Source organism: Rhineura floridana, chromosome 19 (genome assembly GCF_030035675.1).
Source record: "Rhineura floridana isolate rRhiFlo1 chromosome 19, rRhiFlo1.hap2, whole genome shotgun sequence".
In the NCBI taxonomy this organism is placed as follows: domain Eukaryota; kingdom Metazoa; phylum Chordata; class Lepidosauria; order Squamata; family Rhineuridae; genus Rhineura; species Rhineura floridana.
The window spans coordinates 9,033,810-9,053,431 of NC_084498.1; the positions used below are offsets into that span (position 1 = coordinate 9,033,810).

General features: G+C 42.9%; 1 protein-coding gene across 4 annotated transcripts in view; it reads left to right on the forward strand.

Moving 5' to 3' along the window:
• DNAH10 (dynein axonemal heavy chain 10) overlaps positions 1 to 19,622 on the forward strand; it is a 206,647-nt gene that overhangs the window by 95,590 nt on the left and 91,435 nt on the right. For all 4 annotated transcript variants that reach the window (XM_061602405.1, XM_061602408.1, XM_061602407.1 and 1 more), the window contains 9 exons: positions 3,930 to 4,082; positions 4,227 to 4,415; positions 4,686 to 4,832; positions 10,701 to 10,892; positions 12,028 to 12,146; positions 13,544 to 13,702; positions 14,126 to 14,261; positions 16,076 to 16,195; positions 18,405 to 18,539. In XM_061602405.1, coding sequence (XP_061458389.1) covers positions 3,930 to 4,082; positions 4,227 to 4,415; positions 4,686 to 4,832; positions 10,701 to 10,892; positions 12,028 to 12,146; positions 13,544 to 13,702; positions 14,126 to 14,261; positions 16,076 to 16,195; positions 18,405 to 18,539 — 1,350 coding nt within the window. The remainder of the gene's footprint in view (positions 1 to 3,929; positions 4,083 to 4,226; positions 4,416 to 4,685; positions 4,833 to 10,700; positions 10,893 to 12,027; positions 12,147 to 13,543; positions 13,703 to 14,125; positions 14,262 to 16,075; positions 16,196 to 18,404; positions 18,540 to 19,622) is intronic.

Consider the following 19,622-nt stretch of genomic DNA (forward strand, 5'->3'; position numbering starts at 1 on the left):
ATCCGGGCCATCACCGATCTAGCACGCTCCATATGCGGACAACCGAAATCAGACTTGATGCGCCTGGCAAAACTGCTTGGAATGATGGCATCATCTATAGCAGTTACACCATGGGCCAGGCTTCACTCACATCCTCTGCAACATCTTCTGATCAAATTCCAGAGAGACATTGCCTCCAGACGACACCGCAAGGTTGCCTTGCCACACGACGTGCGTCAGTCACTCACCTGGTGGCATCAGGACTCAAATTTGTCCAGGGGGATCCCGATACAGGAGCTGCCCTGGGCAATAATCACTTCAGATGCAAGCCTCGGGGGCTGGGGTGCCCATTATATGGATCTTTTCGTACAAGGACGTTGGAGTCCACCAGAGGCAGCCAGGTCCATCAATTGGCTGGAACTGAGGGCGGCTCATCTGGCGCTGAAGCATTTCTTTCCCAGTCTTCACTGCCCCAATGTATTGATCAAAACAGACAACACGTCGACCAGATCATACCTAATGAGGCAAGGAGGGACCCGATCCAAACTCCTCAGCAGAGAAGCAATGTCCATGCTCTCCTGGGCAGAGCATCGCCTTACATCTGTGACGGCGGAATACCTGCAGGGGGCAATGAACGACCGGGCGGATTGGCTCAGCAGATGTCAGATATTCCCAGGGGAATGGGCACTCAACAGAAGTGTCTTCCTGATGGTTCAACAGCAATTTGGAAAACTAGAAGTGGACCTTTTTGCCTCGGACGCAAACTATCAAATCCCTCGATTCTTTACAAGATTCCAGACGCGTGCGGCAGAACAGACAGACGCACTGACGGCGAGCTGGCCACAGCTTCTAGTGCATGCGTTTCCACCGACTCCTCTCATAGCCAGAGTCCTCAACAAGATCAGGAGGGAAGAGGCACAGGTGGTCCTAATAGCCCCATACTGGCCGAGAAGACCGTGGTTTGCAGACCTCGTCCAGATGTCTGTCAAAACCCCGCTCGCACTTCCAGATCGCCACGACCTGTTACATCAGGGACTGGTCCTCCACCCAGACCCAGCCTGGCTTCAACTAGTTGCCTGGAGGTTGAATGGAGCAGGCTGTTAGCATTACAGATCTCACCTGATGCAACAGCAACTATCCTGGCGTCACGTAGACCGTCTACGCTCAGGATCTACCAATCCACTTGGGCAGCTTTCCTACGTTGGTGTACAGCTCACGACACCGATCCTATGACGGCATCTGCACCACATATTTTGCAGTACCTCCAGAAGGGCCTTAACCAGGGTCTACGTCCTAACACCCTCAAGCGTCAACTGTCGGCACTTGCATCCGTTCTATCTTTAGATGAAGGGGTTTTTCTAGCGTCACATCCGTTGCTCAAGAGATTTCTAAGAGGGGCAACCGTTATTAACCCTCCGGTAGTGCACAGATTTCCTTCATGGCACCTGCATACAGTACTGACTGCACTACAAAAACCTCCATTCGAACCTCTGCAGATGGTTCCTTTGCGAATACTCACCTTCAAAGTCACGTTCCTCATAGCAATCACGTCAGCATGCAGGGTATCAGAGATTCAGGCTCTATCAGTGCTAAAACACCTCTGCACCTTCCATAAGAATAGAGTTGTACTCCGGATCGCTCCTGGCTTCATTCCAAAGGTCAGATCTCAGTTTCACCTACGACAGGAGATTGTGCTGCCCACGTTTTGCCCAAACCCTAAACACCCCATGGAAAGGGCATGGCACTCCCTTGATGTGAGGTATACATCAATAGGACAGCACAGTTCCGTAGATCGGAATCTCTGCTGATATCTTTCCACCCTCCGACTCTGGGCCACAAGGTGTCAAACTCAACTATAGCGAGATGGCTGAAGGCATGCATCTCCTTGGCCTACAGATCACTCAGTAAACCCGTGCCGCACGGGATCACGGCGCATTCTACTAGGGCGGCAGCCACAACAGCAGCTTTTTCGGCTAATGCCCCATTGGAGGAGATCTGCAGGGCAGCAACTTGGGCCTCGCCTTCGTCGTTTACCCGGCACTACAAAATGGACTTGTACGCATCTGCGGAGGCTGCATTCGGTCGTAGAGTTCTACAGCAGGTCTTTAATCAATAGACCCACCCTATGGCCGAGCTTTAGTACGTCCCACGTGGAGACCTCACTGGCATCCATGAAAGAAGGTACGGTTGGACTTACCGTGAACGGTGTTTCTTCATGGATGCCATGAGGTCTCCACGACCCTCCCTATGAGGGGCTGGGAATTCCATCTGCACTATGCGCTATCTGATCTTATTCTGTTTGTCTCTACCTTCGCATTTCTTTCTTTCTATGTTACACTGAGGTGAAGTTCCAAGCTAGCCAAGAAAGAGAACTGGCATCACCTCAGTAAGAAGGGGAGGAGCCAGGAAAAAATTATGACAGGTTCCTGTCTCGAGCTGATTGGGGACTGTAACCCACGTGGAGACCTCATGGCATCCATGAAGAAACACCATTCATGGTAAGTCCAACCGTACCTTCTTTCCGCTTTTTTTCTTTGTATCTGAAAAACTCAATAAAATGGTTATTAGAAAAACACCTCTACCTTGCGCCCAAAGGTATCTAAGACCACCTTTTCCAGGTGGAACAAGGCATGTATACCACTAGCGTATGAGGCTCAGCACTTTCCCCAGCCATATAAGATCATGGCACATTCCACTAGCATAGCCTATACTGATGTAGCCTTCTCTACAAGGGTTCCTTTAATGGAGATCTGCAGGGCCACAACGTGGTCATTGCTACACTTTACAGTGGGCTGGTTTTCCCTCTAACCCACCCCTCCTGAGGTTCCTCGGAACTCCAGGCCACTCCTGCTTCAGGGTAAACCTGGAGAGTCCTTAGAAGTTGGGAGCTGGTTAATCACCTCCCATGGACTTCGCCTGCCTTATTGTGATTCGGTTCCTCCCCGTTCCTTGTCCTAGGCTTGCCCCTGTGCCCATTTAACAAAGAAATTACTATTGTTCCCTCCCTCAATACCACCCTCCAATATTCACCCAAGCAACCTTCCCTTTGGCTGTTAGGAATTGACATTGCCACCCTCCTACTTAGTCTATCAGTGTTTTGGTCTTCTGCAGCCTTGAGAAAGAGGGAGCCACCCTCTTCCTTGCCTATCCAAGTCTGACTGGGCTCCAACAGTAACTTCCAAATGCTGTAGGGCTTTTCCTGCAGCTGTCACTTCCTCTGTACTGTCCCTCTCTCACCCTCAAGCCCACACCTCCCTCTTAGCACTTCTGTTTCATCTCTGCACGCAGAGAGGAGGCGTGCCCTCCAACCTGACCTTGTTTTGTTGCTTTCTGCAAGCATTCACAGAGGCACAATTCCATCACTGCTGCCTATTCACAGTCATCATCAAATACATTTAGAAGGCATTATAAAATGGATACTTATGGCTCGGCAGAGGCAGCGTTCAGCAGGAGAGCATTGCAGGGCATACCCCTCCCGTTAAAGGGGGTAGGCTTGGATAAATCTCACCTCTAAATGCCTCCCTCCCACTGGACAGAGAATGGACTGTTAGTCACTTACTGCAGATGTTCTTTCTGGTTCAGTGTAAAGGAGACATCCAGCCTTATCTGTTCTTTTGGTGGTTTTGTTCAAGGCTTAAGCTGCAAACTTCCATCTGTGCCAGGTGTTCTCAGAGAAGGCTCCAGTTCTCTTCTTTTAACATTGCTTTCCCCTCTAGTGTCAACAGAGTATATGCACACTCTGTTGTTGCCTCAGCAATGGGACGGAACTGGGGTGAAGCCTCCTCAGTCTTGCCCAAGACTTCAAATTTAGGCCATGGGATCCTTCCTGTCTTAGGTAGTAGTAGGCGACATCCCATGTCTGGATGCCTCCTTCACATTGGAGCAGAAGGAACATTCATGGAAAGCAAGGAACATTCAGTTTTCATGCTTTGTCATCTTTTGCATTCTAGGCAGTGGGTAAAATTTTCTCCGGTCTTGCCCAGTGTGGAGCTTGGGGTTGCTTCGATGAATTTAATCGGATTGATGCTTCTGTGCTTTCAGTCATCTCTTCACAGATTCAGACTATCCGAAATGCCTTGATGAACCAATTGAAAACATTTCAGGTAAAAAGGAAAAAGAGGTGATTTTATGCATAAAGGATTGAATTTGGGTTCAGGCTCATGTAAGTTTGGACAATGGAAATCTTACAATAGGCCTATTTCCCTCTGTCTGTATCTGTCTGACCTTGACTTAGGTTTATGTTTCAGTTTGAAGGGCAAGAAATTTCTCTCGATCCACGAATGGGCATTTTTATCACCATGAATCCTGGCTATGCAGGCCGTACTGAGCTCCCTGAATCCGTAAAGGCTCTGTTCAGACCTGTGGTGGTAATAGTGCCAGATCTTCAACAAATCTGTGAAATCATGCTGTTTTCCGAAGGATTTCTTATGGCAAAGGTAGGTCGGTGCCTCAAAAAAGGGGATATAAATCAAATAAATAAATATTCCTTAATGACTGTCAGCCGATTGTATGAACTGTTTCTGCTGAAAAGTATTTTGCACAAAATAATGTGAAATAAAATGAAAGTTTCATCTGTGGTGTTAAATCTAGAGTGGTTAATTCACACCTGTGAGACATGTATTTTTGTTGATGCAAAGTGTCCATGGGGAGCTTCAGGGCTTTAACAATAACATTTGTCTGTGTTCATGCCCCATTTTGTCCATTAGACGCTGGCCAAGAAAATGACAGTGCTCTACAAATTGGCAAGAGAACAGCTTTCTAAACAGCATCACTATGATTTTGGGCTTCGGGCTCTGAAGTCAGTACTGGTGATGGCAGGAGAATTGAAGAGAGGCTCACCAGACCTCAATGAGGTAAATATATCTTAATCCTTTGACCTGGCATCCTGGAAAACAGTGAATCTGGTTGCTTGGTCACAGTTGATCCAGGGCTTATTGCAGCAGCCAAGAGGCCAAGTTACTATATTAGATTTATGGACACAGAGAAGAGTAGAGGGAAGTACGTAGGAAGCTGACTTGGATCATAAGTCCATCTAACTCAGTATTGTCCACACTGACTGGCGGCAGCTCTCCAGGGTTTCAGGCAGGAATCTCTCCTACCTCTACATGGGGATGCTGGGAACTGAATATGGGACCTGCTGTATGCAAGGCTGATGCTCAACCATTGAGTCATAGCCCTTCCCCAAGGTAGTGTTAGGAAAAAAGGTTGGAGCAACTGCTTGGTCATAAGAAGATGGGACCATCTACCTCTTGGAACTTTAAGCAAATTCCACTTTGGTGGACTATCATCCAGGAGAAATTTATTTCAGGTAAGGACCAAAGTCCAAACATACATATTAAAACAATAATTTATTGTATAAACAGCTATCTGACACAATGTAGAAATAAAATAATAAAACTAAAAACCAAAGATTCACACAAAGGGTACACATACCCAAACTTGCAAATAAAGCAATTTAACTAAGGACCTGATGAATAAGTGTGTTTCTAACTGACTCTGGCCCCCTTTAGGATGCACACCTTAACGTGGTGAGGGGCTTTGGGAGAGTGTTGAAGAAGCTGAGAGCAATGCCGTCAGGAGTCTAGACCAAAAGGCTAGACTCCTAGCAGGGGCACCCAAGGCGGAATGGTCAAAGCTGAGACACCAGACTAAGATGCATCCAAACTCAGAGGAAGGCAATGGTAAACCACCTCTGAATACCTCTTACCACAAAAACCCTATGAACAGAGTATCCAAAATGCAACACGGGATAGTGCCGGAAGATGAGACCCCCAGGTCAGAAGGCACTCACTGAGCTACTGGGGAAGAACAAATACGAGTAGCGCTGTGACTAATGACACAGCTGGGTCAAAGCCAAAAGGAAGCCCAGAGGCTGATGCGCACAGATGCGAAAGGAGAGTCCGGAGTTGTACGATGCACACAATAGGAACATGGAATGTGAGAAGTATGAACCAGGGTAAGTTAGAAATTGTCAAGCAAGAAATAGAATGTATCAACATTACAATACTTGGCTTGAGTGAATTAAAATGGACAGGAAGGGTACATTTTCAATCAGGCAACTACAAAATATTTTATGCAGGAAATGAGAAATCAAGAAGAAACAGGGTTACTTTAATAGTGAGAAGTGATGTAGCAAAAGCAATTAGGAGCTAAAACGCAAGGTCTGAGCGAGTGATATCAATGAGATTAAACGGGAAACCTATTAACATAACCATCATCCAAGTCTACGCTCCAACGTCAACACAGAAGAAGAATTGCAGAGATTTTACGCAGACGTACAGGAGGAAATTGATCACACACCAAAACAAGATATGATGATAATCATGGGGGACTGGAATGCAAAAGTAGGGAACAGAGAAGAACTAGGAATTGTGGGGAAATGGGGCTTAGGTGACAGAAATGAAGCAGGAGAAAGACTTATTGAATTCTGTGAAGCCAATGATTTGTTTCTTGCCAACACATTCTTTGAGCACCTGAAAAGACTACTGTACACGTGGATATCACCAGATGGTCATTATAGGAATCAAATTTATTTATTTATTTATTTGTTTGTTTCATTTTTAAACCGCCCATAGCGAGTGGCTCTCTGGGCGGTGTACAAAAGATTAAAATACAGAATATCACAATAAAATTGATTACATAATTGGAAACAGAAGGTGGACAAGTTCCATACTTTCTGCAAAAATAAGACGAGCAGACTGCGGTACAGATATGAACTGGTCGTATCAAAAATCAGAGTAAAGCTAAAGAAGAAGAACAAAGCAATCATAATGCCAAAATACAATTTAAATAACATCCCAGAAGAATATAAAGATCAAATAGGGAACAGATTTGAGGCTTTAAACTTAGTTGATAGATTACCAGAAGAACTATGGAGTGAAGTCAGAGACATTATCAGGAAAGAATGCAAAAAGACAATACCTCTTGTTAGAAAGAGAGAAATACCTCAATGGAGGACTGAAGAAACTCTTAAAATGATTAAAGAAAGAAGGAAAGCAAAGCAAAAGGAGATAGAAACATGGTCAGAACCCTAAATGCAACAATACAGCGACTAGTATGTAGGGACAAAGAAAACTATTACAATAGTTATTGTATAGAAATAGAAGAGGACAACAAAAAGGGCAGAACAAGAGCCCTGTTCCAAGAGATTAGAGAAATGAAATGGAAATTTAAACCAAGAGTAGGGATGTTGAATATCAACAGGGGAACACACTGACTGACTGAGATGAAATAAAAGGAAGATGGAAGCAATACACTGAAGAACTCTATAAAAGAGATGCAAGGATGACAGATTCATTCATGGAGGAACCATATGATGAAGAACCAGAAATTTTAGAATGTGAGGTGAAAGCTGCTCTTAAAATACTTGGAAGAAACAAATCACCAGGAACAGATGGCATACCAATAGAGTTGCTGCAAGCTACTGAGACTGAATCTGTCCAGATTTTGACAAAAATTTGTCAAGAAATATGGAAAACTAAACAATGGCCCACAGACTGGAAGCGTTCAGTATATATCCCACTTCCAAAGAAAGGGGATCTCAGAGAATGCAGTAATTATCAAACTATTGCCTTAATATCCCATGCAAGTAAAGTAATGCTCAAGATTCTACAACAAAGGCTCTTACCATATATGGAGCGAGAAATGCCAGACGTCCAAGCTGGATTTAGAAGGAGAAGAGGCAGTAGAGATCATATTGCAAACATATGTTGGATAATGGAACGGACCAAGGAATTTCAGAAGAAAATCACTCTGTGCTTTATAGATTACAGCAAAGTCTTTGACTGTGTAGATCACGAAAAACTATGGAATGCTTTAAAAGAAATGGGGGTGCCACAGCATCTGATTGTCCTGATGTGCAACTTATACTCTGCACAAGAGGCTACTGTAAGGACAGAATATGGAGAAACCGATTGGTTCCCTATCGGAAAGGGTGTGAGACAGGGTTGTATTTTATCACCCTATCTGTTTAATCTATATGCAGAACATATCATACGGAAAGCGGGACTGGACTAAGATGAAGGAGGTGTGAAAATTGGAGGGAGAAACATCAATAATTTAAGATATGCCAGATGATACCATACTACTAGCAGAAACCAGTAATGATTTGAAACGAATGCTGATTAAAGTTCAAGTGGAAAGCACCAAAGCAGGACTACAGCTGAACGTCAAAAAGACTAAAGTAATGACAACAGAAGGTTTATGTAACTTTAAAGTTGACAATTGAACTTGTCAAGGATTATCAATACCTTGGCACAGTCATTAACCAAAATGGAGACAATAGTCAAGAAATCAGAAGAAAGCTAGGACTGGGGAGGACAGCTATGAGACAACTAGAAAAGGTCCTCAAATGCAAAGGTGTATTACTGAACACCAAAGTCAGGATCATTGAGACCATGGTATTCTCGATCTCTATGTATGGATGTGAAAGTTGGACAGTAAAAACAACGGATAAGAGAAAAATCAACTCATTTGAAATGTGGTGTTAGAACAAATTAAACCAGAACTATCATTAGAAGCTAAAATGATGAAACTGAGGCTATCATACTTTGGACACATAATGAGAAGACATGATTCATTAGAAAAGACCATAATGCTGGGGAAAACAGAAGGGAGTAGAAAAAGAGGAAGGCCAAACAAGAGATGGATTGATTCCATAAAGGAAGCCACAGACCTGAACTTACAAGATCTGAACAGGGTGGTTCATGACAGATGCTATTGGAGGTTGCTGATTCATGGGGTGGCCATAAGTTGTAATCGACTTGAAGGCACATAACAACAACAACAACTGGCTCTGAAAATCTATTGGAGTCAGTACTAGTCGAATCTGGGGGGGTAGGAGGGCATTCTGTAGTCAGCGTGCCTGCATCAAGAATGCCCTCTCAGGTGTTGCTGCATAGTGAATACTTGGCAAATGTGGCACAGTCAAGAGGGTGCTCTTGCTAGGTTGTAACATCTGTGCAGGTATATATGGGAGAAGGCATTCCATCAAGTACCAAGGTCCTAAGCCACACAGGGCTTTATAAGTCAGTACAAGCTTCTTGAAGTTGGTTCAAGCATGCAGGCAACCAGTGCAGCTCCTTCAAGCTGAATTTATCGAATTTGCACTTTCCAAAACAATATGAGAACTGAAACACAGCCATCCTTCAAAATTCACACTTATTTGAATTTTGCAGTGCTGTTCGCCAACCAAAGTATGTTTAAAAAATGCATGTATTAGGGGAAAGTGTGCATAAAAATGAATATATTCATGAAAATAACATGCAAAATGCTTTATATGATGAGAAATGGCTTGCAAAAATGTGTACATTGGTCAAAACTCCCTACAAAAATGCACTTATTAAGAGAAATTTGCACTAAAATGCTGGAGAAAAAATAAATAAAAACATTCTCAAATTGCTGCACAAATGTGGAGAACTTAATTAAAGATTGGAAAATTTAGAAACTGAGAGAGCAGAAACTGACAGTTCTTTCCATCTTTAGTGTGGAGAAAGTGGATAGAGAAAAAATGTTCTCCCTCTGTCATAACGCTAGAACTTGTGGACATGAAGCTGAATGTTGGAAGATTCAGGACAGACAAAAGAAAGCACTTATTCACACAGCAGCACATAGTTAAACAACAGAATTCACTTCCACAGGAGGCAGAGATGGCCACCAATTTTGGATGGCTTTAAAAGAGGAATAGACAAATTCATGGAGCATTAGGCTATCAATGGCTACTAATCCTGATGGATATGTTCTACCTCCACAGTTGGAGGCAGTATGCTTCTGTATGCCCGTTACTGGAACCCTCGGGAGGGGAGAGTGCTGTTATGCTTAGATCCTTCTTGCAGGCTTCCCATAGACATCTGGATGGTCACTGTGAATACAGGATGCTGGACTAGATGGGCCACTGGCCTGTCCAGCAGACTCTTCTGATGTTCTTATATTCTTAAGAAGCTTAGAATATATGATATTGCCTTGTCCATCTAGCCCAGTACTGTCTAGAAGCAGCTCTCCAGGATCTGAGAGAGAGATCCTTCTCATAACCTGCTACCTAGATTCATAGAATCATAGAATAGTAGAGTTGGAAGGGGCTTATAAGGCCATCAAGTCCAACCCCCTGCTCAATGCAGGAATCCAAATCAAACCTGATGCTTTTAAATTCTGGGATTAAATCTGAATATGTTCTGTTACTGAATTATGGCCACTCCACATTAAGCTCCTTGGTTTGTGACCTTATTGCTATTGGTTGAATAATTCTGTTGACAGAATTATTAAAATAAAAGGAAGCGTTTTTGAGTACAACAAACATGATAGAAAGTAAGTGTGTCATATTTGTCCAGATAAATACTTTTGATGCGTATGTTTTTTTCCATGCATGGTGCTTGGATGATAACTTGCAAGGGATCCTTTCTACAAATTACTTAAGTGCTAGTTTCAAAAGTTTGTGTTGGAAACTATTGGGGTATATAATGAATTACTTTGTCAAATTGGTCTGTTAAAGAGCATATTAATTTCATTTAGGATCTGTCACTTTCAGTTCCTCTGGCAGCCTCAAAGAGGTAGACTTAACTAAATGAAAATTAAACACCATGAACGTTAGATAGGAAACTTTTAAGTATTATACAGTAAAAGGCAGTTACTATGTGAGGGGGCTATGAAATTGGAGGGGGTGTTTGCTGAAGAAAGCCCATTTTATTAACTAAAAATATTTAACGTGCTTTTTTAAAAAAATCTAGGATGTGGTCCTGATGAGAGCTCTGCGAGACATGAACCTTCCCAAATTTGTTTTTGAAGATGTTCCTCTTTTTCTTGGCCTCATCTCTGACCTGTTTCCTGGACTTGATTGCCCTCGAGTACGCTACCCTAATTTTAATGATGCTGTTGAGCAAGTGTTGTATGAAGGAGGCTATGTTGTTCTGCCGGTTCAGGTATGAAAAAGAAATTCAGAAAAATTGAAAGCATTGTAAATATGTAACCACATATTCTTTTGAGCAACATAAAATGGCATCCTTGAAGCCAGGCTCTGCCACAGAGACATCTTCCATCCATACCACAGGTAGCAATCATCACCCTGTGAGTGCCCTGTGGTCAACATACTCACATATTCTGGATACATTGCTATCAGGAATTCTGGTGAAGCTCAGGACCAGCTGCTAAGATTTAGAACCTGGGTCTCCTCACTGATATTCTTTATTTCTTTACTTTAAGCATTTATACCCCATTTCATTTTAGCAGGAAAGGCTTACAGTCTAAAAGACACAACACAAAAGGAAAAAGGGAAGGGGCAGGGGAGAGGAAAACTGGCAAACTCAGGCAATAGTTCTTAACATTGTGAAGTTCTTATAATGACCAGCTTGTATGGAAATAGTTCAGGTGAGAGGAGGAGTCTAGTGGTGCTGGTTTGTCAGGAGAGCTAATGGAATGGCCTCTGCAGTTTCATCTCTTCATCTGCTGGAGCCAGGTGAAGGACAGGTGGAGGGAGAGCTGATGGAGTGGACCCTGTTTTTCCATTTCTCCTTCTGACGCAACCACATGTCCCAGTCTAGCTGCTAAACTGCATTAGCCATCCAAATGTAGTCAATAGTACACAAATTGTTAGTTAATGCCCCCTTAAGCATCTCATAAGCATGTCTTTGAAACAATCACAGATTTGGAGTGCTTTTGTCAGTGAAGGATCTCAGACTTACGTCTTTCTCTGAGGAAAGCAGGCCCAAGGTGAGTGGGCTCAGTAGAGACATACAAACAGCCTAAGTGCCCTGCAGACCCTCTTAAGGAATGGAAATTGGACCTGATTCCTTAGCTCCAATGAGAAGGAGAACACAGTACATACTGGCAATAGTTGTTGTTTGCCTGCGTCAAGCCACAGTAGTGAACCTTTTTACAGGAGACAAAACCATGGATTTTGAGTCACTCGCTGCACAGCTATGCAGAAGATCAACAGAGTATCTTTGATCGTAAATGCCATAAAATGGAATTTTGTTGATTTTATGCTGTTGAAAAAATTGCTACCAGTGAGCTTATTCACTGGATGGTCTATGAAGCCTTATAATGTTTTTTCACCAGGTGGATAAAGTCGTCCAAATGTATGAAACTATGTTGACTCGTCATACTACAATGGTAGTTGGGCCAACAGGAGGTGGCAAGTCTGTGGTCATCAATACCTTGTGCCAGGCTCAAACAAAGTGAGTACGGATTATGAACGCAGACAGTGATTGACTTGTTCTGCTGTTTTGCTGTTGTCTCTTCAAAAGACCAGGAGGATGAGAAGACACTGCCCCACTTTGCTGATCAGTCTACTTAACTGAGCCAACATGTTGGAGTGGGCTCACATTATCCTTGGCTGCACTGACAAATTAATGGAATATGTTCAGTCAAGGACTGTTAGTCATAATGGTTATATGAAACCTCCATGTTCTGAGACAGTATGCCACTGAATGTCAGATGCTGAAGGACATCAGTACAGAGGGCTACTGCATTTAAATCATGTTTATGAGCTTCCAAGAGGCATCTGGCAGCCACTGTGGGAACCAGGCTGCTAGACTTAGTTGGACCTTTTGTTCTGATTCATCTTAATTTTTTTATTGGTGACAAAGCATGAGATGTTTGCATACGAAAGCTGCACTGGAGAGTTTTATTGCAATGTGTACTATACCCTGGGGAAAGGGGCACATCAAAAGAGGGATGTTCCTTTCATGGCCCCACCTGACTAAGTGGTCAGAGAAGGAACCGATTCATGTTTGGTTTGCTACAAGTTTGGCTTTGTTTCAGGTTTGTTGCTTCAGATGTCACCTTCCATGCATATCCCAGGTTACTGTGTCCCATAAGTACAGTGTAGTGGTTAAGGTGTTGGACTACGACCTGGGAGACAAGGGTTCAAATCCCCACACAGCCACGAAGCTCACTGGGTGACCTTGGGCCAGTCACTGCCTCTCAGCCTCAGAGGGAGGCAATGGTAAACCCCCTCTGAATACCACTTACCATGAAAACCCTATTCATAGGGCCACCATAAGTCGGGATCGACTTGAAGGCAGGCCATTTCTGTAGGACACACCTCTCTTGGGGTGCCTGGCTTCTGTGCTGTAGACCTTCACAGGCTTAAGTCCAGCACTGTTATGCCTCCCTGTGGAGGAACAGGACTGGCTGACTCTAGGATGCAGCTATTTCTTCTTTGGACCCACCCAAAGGGGATTAGAGAGAGCGCCTAAAGATTCCTTTCTGTATGATGGAACATCACCTAGAGGCCTAGGTATTTCAGCCTGTTCCCTCTGCCTCTCCTCTCTGAGGCTTTTTATATCCTCCCTGTTTCCCCACCCTTCATTCTGACTGAGGCCCAGAAGCTGTGCTCCATCTCTCCCCTCAGGCAGATGAATGAGAGTGCCCCACCCTGCTCCTGCTAACACCCCTGGCAATGTCCAAATAGGGTCTCTTCAGAAGCCATGACCTGGTTGGTGCTTGTTGGCATGAATCAGGGTCTTCTTAAAGTGCAAGGTGCCAGCAAACTGGACTGATGAGCCCCGACAGCCCATCACACAACGTTCTACTGTTTTTCTTCCTAATTGTATCTCTGATGTCCAATTAGGCTCGGATTGCTGACCAAACTTTACACACTGAACCCCAAAGCCATGAGTGTCATTGAGCTATATGGTATCCTAGACCCCACCACCAGAGACTGGACTGATGGAGTTTTATCCAACATCTTCAGGGAAATCAATAAACCCACTGATAAAAAAGAGAGAAGGTAATTTCTTAAAGCTTAGACCAGTATTTTTCAACCATGGAATCCTTAGGTTCAGTGAGTATTCCCCAGGGATTCCATGAAGTGTTTTAATTGTTTAATAAATAAATTACTTCTGCTTAGTTTGTATTATATTTGTTTTTGCCTGTAGGGGAGGGAGAGGGATTTGGGCTCCAGAGGTTATTGTGATTGCTCATTACCACAGGTAATTCCTCATTCACAAAAGGGCTGAAATTGAAAAAAACAGTTTTTCATTACACTCCCAGGTCCTCAACAGTTTTCTTTTTTTTTTTTTTGCTGTAACTTTTCTTCATATTCCTGATAACCTTCCTTTGATCCAGTGAAAGTGTGCACATCAAATTGAATTAGATCAGAAGTGCTTTTGCAATGATGTCTAAGTGCCTTTTGTCTAATCTTTGTGCATAGGTACATTTTATTTGATGGAGATGTCGATGCTCTCTGGGTAGAAAACATGAATTCTGTGATGGATGACAACAAGCTGTTGACTTTGGCAAATGGGGAACGAATCAGGCTTCAGACCCATTGTGCCCTTTTATTTGAGGTAAGGAAGTCCCATATGAATTGTTGAAACAAACTGCTCAGAATTCAATTAAACATAGCAGTCTCAGAGATTTGTTATACATCTATTTTGGCCTTTGGGTGGGAGTGTTTTCCCATTTCTCTTTTTATTTATTTATTTTACTGATTGCTTATTCTTACATCCAGCTTTTCCTCTGAATTGCTTGTGTGTGTGTGTATTATGTGCCTTCAAGTCAATTACGACTTATGGCAACCCTATGAATCAGTGACCTCCAGTAGCATTTTTTGTAAACCTCGCTGTTTGTGGCTTTCTTTATTGAATCAAGCCATCTCTTGTTTGGTCTTCCTCTTTTTTTGCTCCCTTCCATTTTCCCCAGCATTATTGTCTTTTCTAGTGAATCATGTCTTCTCATGATGTGTCAAAACTATGATAACCTCAGTTTCATCATTTTAGCTTCTAATGATAGTTCTGGTTTAATTTGTTCTAACACCCAATTATTTGTCTTTTTCACAGTCCATGGTATCCGTAAAACTCTCCTCCAACACCACATTTCAAATGAGTTGATTTTTCTCTTATCCGCCTTTTTCACTGTCCAACTTTCACATGCATAGACATAGATTGGGAATACCATGGTCTGAATGATCCTGACTTTAGTGTTCGGTGATACATCTTTGCATTTGAGGACCTTTTCTAGTTCTCTTATAGCTGCCCTCCCCAGTCCTAGCCTTCTTCTGATTTCTTGACTATTATCTCCATTTTAGTTCATGACTGTGCCAAGGTATTGATAATCCTTGACAAGTTCAATGTCCTCATTATCAACTTTGAAGTTACATAAATCTTCTGTTGTCGTTACTTTAGTCTTCTTCATGTTCAGCTGTAGTCCTGCTTTTGTGCGTTCCTCTTTAAATTTTATCAGCATCTGTTTCAGATCATTACTAGTTTCTGGTATGGTATCATCATATCTTAAATTATTTATATTTCTCCCTCCAATATTCACACCTCCTTCATCTTGGTCCAATCCCGCTTTCCATATGGTATGTTCTGCATATAGATTAAACCCTATTTATGGTGATAAAATACACCCGTCTCACACCCTTTCCGATGGGGAACCAATCAGTTTCTCCATATTCTGTTCTTACAGTAGTCTCTTGTCCAGAGTATAGGTTGTGCATCAGGACAATCAGATGCTGTGGCACCCCCATTTCTTTTAAAGCATTGTGTAGTTTTTCTTGATCTACACAATCAAAGGCTTTGCTGTAATCTATAAAACACAAGGTGATTTTCTTCTGAAATTCCTTGGTCCGTTCCATTATCCAACTTATGTTTGCAATATGATCTCTAGTGCCTCTTCCCTTTCTAAATCCAGCTTGGATGTCTGGCATTTCTCTCTCCATGTATGGCAAGAGCCTTTGTTGTAGAATCTTGAGCATTACTTTACTTGTATGGGATATTAAGGCAATGGTTCAATAATTATTGCATTCCCTGGGGTTTCCTTTCTTTGGAATTGCTCATAGTGGGTTACGTATGATGGATCTTAGGCAGCCTCATATCCAAGTGCTTTAGGGCCAAATTTGCTTCACTTCAGCAATAGAATTGTGGCATGCCAGGCTTCAGAACTCTTTTATCCAGGAGCAGATTACTCCTTCCACTAGCTTTGGAGGCAGGGCTATGCAAATTACTTTGTACTTAGTCCTCTTCAGTCAGAGGATCGTCAATCTTGTTCCAGTCCTGCCTGCTTCAAAATAACAGGGTTTTCACATAGTGTTTGTTTGTTTGCAGTAGGAAACAAGGTAATTGGTAGCACAGAACGTCTTATAAATATACTTCCTTTCCAGGTTGGAGATTTACAATATGCTTCACCTGCAACAGTATCACGCTGTGGGATGGTCTTTGTGGACCCAAAGAATTTGAGATACAGACCTTATTGGGAGAAATGGACAAACCAAAAGAGCAAGGTAGAAAATGGCTGCTTGGACTGATCTTGAAGCATTTGTTGGAATTCACTAGATTTATTGATTTTCAGATATGTCCAGAGAGGCTAATTTTTGTGTGAGTTTTCCTGACAAACAAGTTCCCTGGTTGGAGTGCAGGAGTATGGAACTTGGGAGGATGTCCTAGGGGTCATAGGATAATTCAGATATCTCTCCCCTGCTTTGGAGACAGTTCCAGCATTAGATAGGAACAGTCTGGTGTTGGATTCCCCATCCCTGCCACTGCTGAAGCCTTTGATGCCCTGGTCCAATCATTGCTGGCACTCCAGTGTTGGTAGGGCCCACAAAAAGATACGCCAGAGGAGGACCAAAAAGCAGCTGGGATCCAAAGGAACCAAAGCCATCCTGTTCCCCTGACACGCTCCCTAACCAGGAAGAAATGTATATTCCTGAGTGTGTCTTATTTTCTGTCCAGTGAGAGGGAGATATCCAGACTTGGGTTGTCTCCACCCACTACCGAGGATCAGCAGGATCACATGATGCTTAAGGACATTCAGCTTGGAGACCAAGGGAGTCAGGGAAGGATCCACCACAGATCCTCTCCCACCTTGCCCAACTGAGATCAGATGCCCTTGTCTCTGTGTTTCTCCCACTGTGGTTTTCTATTTTTCTTTCCCAGTTTGATCATTCTTTTTCCTTTCTCTGTGTAAAAAACAAGGAATATACTCACTTTTCCCCACACAGCTTTTTTCTTCCCCTTTCCTCCTCCTGCTCTATCATGGGTTGGGGTTGGGGAGGGCTATTCCTGCAGTGGCAAAACAAAGAGCAAGAGAAGTCAGGAAAGGTGAGGAGTGGGTCGGAAAGTGCAGCTTTGAGTGCTGCTCCCCCCCATTGCCTCTATGCCACTGTAGAGCCCCTCTCGGCAAGTTTCCAAGAAGGCTGTCCTCAGCAGGAGGCCCATTTCATTTCAAACAAAACAGTGGAAGCGCTTAACCCTCCTTTCCTGGAATGGACTGATTTTGGAGTTTCCACCACTCAACCGTCTTCGGCTGGTGGCTCTTGCCACCATATCAGTTGTCTGATGTTATCAGTGTTTGTGGCTCCAGGGACCACTTCTATAGTTGAAATCATTAAACCCGTGCGGCAAGCTGGAGTCATGAGATCCTGGCATGCATTGGAGTGAAACCTGTCAACTTTGCAGATCTTGTCCCTCAGATTTTTCCACCTTCTATGGAGAGGTTCACAGTACCCATGAGCGTGTCTATTTGGGCGCAAGGTGTTGGATGGACTGAGAGAGGTGCAAGTGACTCTTGTTCATGTTGACTACAAAACCACAGGCTTTCAGAATCTCCAGAGTGACCTTCAAACTGAGATTTGCGTGAAGGAGAAAAGTGGATGTTAACAGGTCGTCCATCTATAGCTACAAGTGCACTCCTCTGAGCAGCAAGGATGACACGAAAGCAATCATGAGCTTGCTGAACACCTGTGAGGTGGAAGCCAAATGAAAAGGAAATGAACAATACTGGTACTGTTGGTTCTGATAGTAGAACTGGAGAAACTGCCTGTCCAGCCCTGCTGCTGGAACATGTATATAGGCTTCTGAGAGATCAGTACAGTAGAAAAGAGGAAATCTCCAGTGTGAATAGCCTCCTGAGCAATTGATTGGAGCACCTTTTTAAATTAATTAAAGTTTAAAGATTGCTCTAACTGGTTAATATGAATTTTGGAGCCTTACCTGTAATGCTTTAGAGGAACTTGCAATGGGATATGTTGTCATCATGCCATGAATTTTCCTGCTCTTATTAGCAGCTGCCAACAACAAAGAAATAGGACAGCAAAATTCACAGTGTGATGTGTTTCATTAGATGCTGTGAGGGCCTGGGGACAAACTAGATACAGAGATGCAGCTTCTGTCTTAGTGAAGGAGGTTATTCTAAAGCGGATTACTCCTCTCACTCACTCCACTATTATAGCCCCTTCACCATAGATGGCTTGCTGATTTCTTCTGTTTCTTTCTTTCTGGATGGGTTGTTTATGATCTTGTATAATCCTGGCTTTTTCACAGAGATATTTGGATTCTTGGGGCCCATCTGCCTGTGTATGTATTTCTGATCTGTTATTTAGAACAGATTGATCTGCAACCCCAAGAGAGGGAAGAGTGTACACCACTGGACAGGAAGTGACAAATCAAATTGGTACTTTGTAATTACTTTGGTTTGGTTTGGTTTCTCAGCAAGAACAACTACTGTTAGAAAGGCTCTTTGCCAAATATGTACCTTACCTGATTGACATGATTGTAGAAGGAATTGTTGATGGGCGGCAAGGAGTGAAACTGAAGACCATTCTTCCACAGACAGATCTCAATATGGTAAGAAATGCTGGCTTTATAAATTAATGAAAGCATTTCCAATGGAGGATCCTCAAGTACTGAGCAGTTCCGGATACTTTCACATGCCTCAGGCGAAGTTAGTGTGATTAAAAAAAACAAAACAGAATGTATAGGCTAGTTTAGGATTTAGGGAGGCTTATATAGGTTGAAGTGAAATTTGAGGGGAGATTTCAGGACTTGATCTGACATGGAAAATTATCTCCTTCAGGATTTGGTCAGCAATGAGAAACAGCCCAGCTCCATCTATGAAATTTGCCTCAAGAATCCCTGTGTACAGCCCTTAAATATTAGAGCTTTCACATGATTTAAAGAAATTTTAGTTTAAATATTTGATTTTTAAAAATCAAATAAGTTTAATTGAATACTTATGTACTTAAAATATTTCTATCCCTCCCTTCTACCCTATAATAGGCCACTCAGGGTGGCTTACAATAAAATTGAGCATGTACATAATAAAAATTGTATACAATAAAGGTCACAAAAACATTAAAAGAAATTAAAATACATAAAATGCAATTATATATATATATATATACACACACACGCATATACAAACTGATACTTAATTAAATGTGCATAAATTTGTGTTTAACTAAAGCAATAGTTTTTGAAGTAAACAGCATACAGAGCGAGACTGAATTATGTCTGCCCACTTACGAAAAAGGAACTCGCATTAGCACAACAAATCTTTCTGTTTCTACCCTCCAGCCCTGATGCTCCCGATCCCAAACGCTGCTCTAGAGAGTCCTCCAACCTTCCAAACCAGATATGGAGGGGGTGCAGGGGGCTGGAAGGGGGAGAAGCCCCATGGCACTAGCAGATGCCCACTTGAACTGCACTGGATTTCACCCACTGCCTTTTAGATGTTGCATATTTTTATTGCAACAGATTCTATCTTAGAAGAGGCATTCCCTTTTATGTGAAAGCCTGAAGGGAAGGAGACAATAAAATTCAGGAAAAAACAACTTCCCACAGTTTATTTCCAGGCTTTCACATCTCTATGTGAGAGTGAAGGGGGATGCCTCTTCTAAGATGGTGCCTGTCATCTGCAGTTTTTATATG